This window comes from Arachis duranensis, chromosome 10, assembly GCF_000817695.3.
Source record: "Arachis duranensis cultivar V14167 chromosome 10, aradu.V14167.gnm2.J7QH, whole genome shotgun sequence".
Classification (NCBI taxonomy): domain Eukaryota; kingdom Viridiplantae; phylum Streptophyta; class Magnoliopsida; order Fabales; family Fabaceae; genus Arachis; species Arachis duranensis.
This window is the reverse complement of record NC_029781.3, coordinates 23301774-23305756: the sequence shown is the minus strand read 5'-3', so window position 1 is coordinate 23305756 and position 3983 is coordinate 23301774. Positions and strand designations below refer to the sequence as shown.

The 3983-nt window shown below is 33.0% G+C and overlaps 1 protein-coding gene across 1 annotated transcript in view; it reads left to right on the top strand.

Annotated features, from left to right (window-relative positions):
- Window positions 1-1365, top strand: part of LOC107469495 (DNA replication complex GINS protein PSF3) — a 3796-nt gene extending 2431 nt beyond the window's left edge. Inside the window, exons 5-7 of the mRNA XM_016088866.3 lie at window positions 131-223; window positions 859-998; window positions 1127-1365. Coding sequence (XP_015944352.1) covers window positions 131-223; window positions 859-998; window positions 1127-1236 — 343 coding nt within the window. The 3' untranslated portion in view covers window positions 1237-1365. The remainder of the gene's footprint in view (window positions 1-130; window positions 224-858; window positions 999-1126) is intronic.
- Window positions 1366-3983: the final 2618 nt, after the last annotated feature.

Genomic DNA, 3983 nt, shown 5'->3' with positions numbered 1-3983 from the left:
CAGTCAAATGTACTTATGTACATGAGGAATGATAACAGCTTGATTCTATTATTGTTACATTGCTTGACTTTTAAGTTAAAAAGTGTTAACCAATATTTTCTTATTTGGTGTTGGTGGTCCTTGATTTTAGAACAAGGTTAGAGATCCAGGCTGATTCTGCAAGTGTGGATTTGAGGTCTAGATGTCCATTCTTCTATGAATTTGGTTGCAAGATAGCACCCATGTAAGTCTTGCTATTGCTCATGCTCTCTTGGTTTTTATCTAAACTGTTATTTATTTCTCTTTTGCTTTAACCTGTTATGTTCTTATATGTTATGACATTTTTCTCCTTGGTTTTATCTTTGGAAGATAGTACATGGTTGCCAACATCCTTCAAATCTTGTATAAGCCTGGGAACCTCACCTTTTGGTTACTTAAGTGTTCATGCACCACTTCAATCAGATTTTTACTACCAAAATTTTGCCGCAAAAGTTAAGACAATAAGATGACAAAATCTCATAAATTTGTTCACAGGCTTTGGATAATTCTTTCAAAAAGTGAATGGTCTGTAGATATGTCATCTTCAGTTTGGTTTATCATCAAACATGAAATTTATTGCATTTTAAATGTGTGAAAAGTAGCTCTAGTCTATAAGCCTAAGCAACCTTTAAGTAGTGTGTACACAGGAGATTAACATCAAAATAAATAGAAAGTGCATAATTTCCTTTTAGTTGCTTTCTGGTAAAATTTAAATTAATTGAAATCTTCAAATTATGTTCTTTTTCTTTAGTTTGCTTTTGTCTTGTGCTACTTCGTGCAGCTATTCAAATCACTTCTGAATTTTATTCCTAAGTTAATGTAATTTTTCATTTATGGCAGAGTTAGTGATAGAACCATTGGGTTTCTGTTGTTGTCGGCATTCAAGAGTAGGTACAAGGAAATTCTCACCAAGGCACATACTACAGCATTTGCAGCTGGTTCCAAATTCTGGACTATTTTGACAAAAGAAGAGATCAGTTGTAAGACTTGTGCTGCCTGCTAAATGAATCATGCTTTCACTATTCAATATGTTGTCAAATTCTTTTAGCTCGAAGCTATTGATTTTTTTTTTATAAATTTATTTATTGTTTTCTTTTTATTATTGTAGTGTATGAGGCAGCTCAAGCTGCAATGGTATCCTTCAAGAAGTGGCGAAGGGGCGGACCTAGATTCCAGATAGCTTCCATTCTGGCAAGAAAGAGAAAATCAACTGACTAGTTGCTTTCTGAGTTCTAAGTTCATGCTTTTGGACAGATTCATATAAATCCAGATTATTACAAGATGTGTAATGGTCTAATGGACAAATGAAATCTTAAATTATTGATGTTAACAACACTATGCACACTATGTACAATTTGTTGTCATGGTCAAATTATTGGTTAATGGTAAGAACTAAGGATGCATCAAATTTGAGCAATGACATAGAAGCCTTCAATAGCAGAGTCAAGTCATGGCGAAATAAGCTGAGTATTCCAGAGAAAGTCATAGCGACACAATTTGTTTATCAGTTTATCATCAATGATAGGAGTTAGGGAGTATATTAAAGTATTCTGCTAAGGTAAAGATGCTGAAATACCCTTACTTCTCTTTTATTATTAGTATTTTTGTCATTATAATACTTACCCACACTACACACAACAATAAAGGGTTCATGTTCACAATTAGACTCAACCAGCTCTCGAACCCAGGTGTAGCCTTTTTAGAGGCATAAGATGTGCCATTAGTAAAGTCTCCAACTCATGCTTCTTTTTTATGTTAATTTGTCTCCAAATACTTCCGCTTTCGATTTTTTTTTTAAAAAACATAATTAGTATATGTATTTGTGTTCTACATAGGATAACATACAAAATATATAAAGTATTTTTTTAATTTTTTAAATAAAAATATACATAATAATTTTTGCTATGAAAATTTTATAAAGTTAATTAAATTTAAAGTTTAACTATTTTTAATATTAAAAATAATAAAATCAATAAATAATAATTTACTTGTTTTTAAAATATAATAATTACTCATTAATCTTAATATATAATTTGTGATTGAAATATTTATATTTTTAAAGATTTTTCTTTAAATAATATTAGTGGTTGAATTTGTAGATATTTTTTTATGATTTATGAATGAAACTTTCAAATTTTTACTATTATGTTAAAATTGATTTGGATTTAACATGAGATAAAATTTGTCTTTGAAGTATCTTTTTTATTATCATTGCAAAATAAATTATTATGAAAAATTATTTTTGTTAAAATTTATTTAGAACTATTTTATATTTTAGTATTATATTTATTCTTGAATCAGTAATATAACTAACATTGTTACTTGTTGATACTTACCAACATTTTTTGTCTATTTTTGAGTTGAAGTAGTTGTATTTATATTTAGAAACAATGTTATATTTTTTTGTTAGTAGTTTAAACACCTATCAAAATTGCTAAAAGTTAAGATAAATAAATAACTGGATGCACAATATATTATCTTAATTTTTGTAGAATGATAAAAAGGATTTATGTCTAAAATCTTAAATTGTTAATACATAAAATAATAATTATTGATACAGATCCTTTCCACAAAATAAAAAAAACTTTTGTTACAATACAAATATAAGTGATATTAATTATTCAAAGAACAAAGTTATTTGTTCGTTTAGCACAACCAATTTTTCTCTAAAAGGTAAAGTTGTGTTAAAAAAAATCAAGATATGATTCAAGCATTTTTTTCAAATGTTTTATAATAGTATGTAACTCCGCCTATGTTACACTTGCGGTACATAGCCGGTCCCAAGCCCGGATAAAGGAGGAGGGTTGTGTTAGGTCTTCGGCAACCAACGTAAAAATATAGCCGAACCCCCCATGACATGAATCAAAGACATTATTGCGCTAAAGCTAGGTCGTTACCCGGAAGTAACGCGCCGTATGGCTCGAGTACGGTGTCAAAGCAAGAGCCGCTGCATCGGTGCCCGGATGTAGTGTTAAATGAGCAAGGGTTCTCGCGTTTTCGTGAACGGACGAGGGTAAATAAGCTAGTTCACAAAGGAAAAGGTAAAGGTCGAAGCGACAAAAGGTTGAGATTTGGGACATGGAACATAGGCACTCTAACAGGAAAGTCCATGGAGGTGGTGGATACCATGACAAGGAGGAAGATTAACATTATGTGCCTACAAGAAACGAAATGGGTTGGTGCAAAGGCTAGGGAGTTGGATTCTTCTGGTTTCAAACTTTGGTATACAGGAAAGGTGAAGAATAGGAATGAGGTTGGAATAATTGTGGATAAGCAGTAGAAGAAGGACGTCGTGGATGTCAAGAGGGTGGGAGATCGGATCATCTCTATCAAACTTGGGGTGGAGGGAGGTGCTTTTCATGTGATTAGCGCCTATGCACCGCAAGTGGGTTCGGACGAACAACACAAGATAAGGTTTTGGGAGGATCTAGAGAGTTTAGTTCAAGGCATATCTTTGAAAGATAAGATTTTCTTAGGAGGAGATTTAAATGGCCAAGTTAGGAGAGAAGTGACTGGGTATGGGAGTATTCACGGAGGCCATGGTTTCGGGGTGATCAATACCGAGGGTAAAACTATTTTGGACTTTTCCTCAACTTTTGATCTCCTCATCGCAAATACATGTTTTAAAAAGAGAGACGAACATCTTATAACCTATAAGAGTGGCATGACAAGCTCTCAAATCGACTTCTTCTTGTTGAGGAGAGCCGACCGGAAATTTTGTATTAACTGTAAAATTATTTCAGGAGAGAGTTTGACAACACAACATAAGGTGCTCGTCATGGATTTTCACGTTGAGCAAAAGTTGAGAAAAAGACATCATACGAAGAACCCAAGGATGAGGTGGTGGCGGATGAAAGGTGAGGAACAAAGAAGCTTCCTAAGACGGGTAGGAGAAGAGGCAAAGTGGGATGGGAATGGAAGCGCGGAAGAAATGTGGAGGGAGATGGCAGAAGTTATTAGAAGAA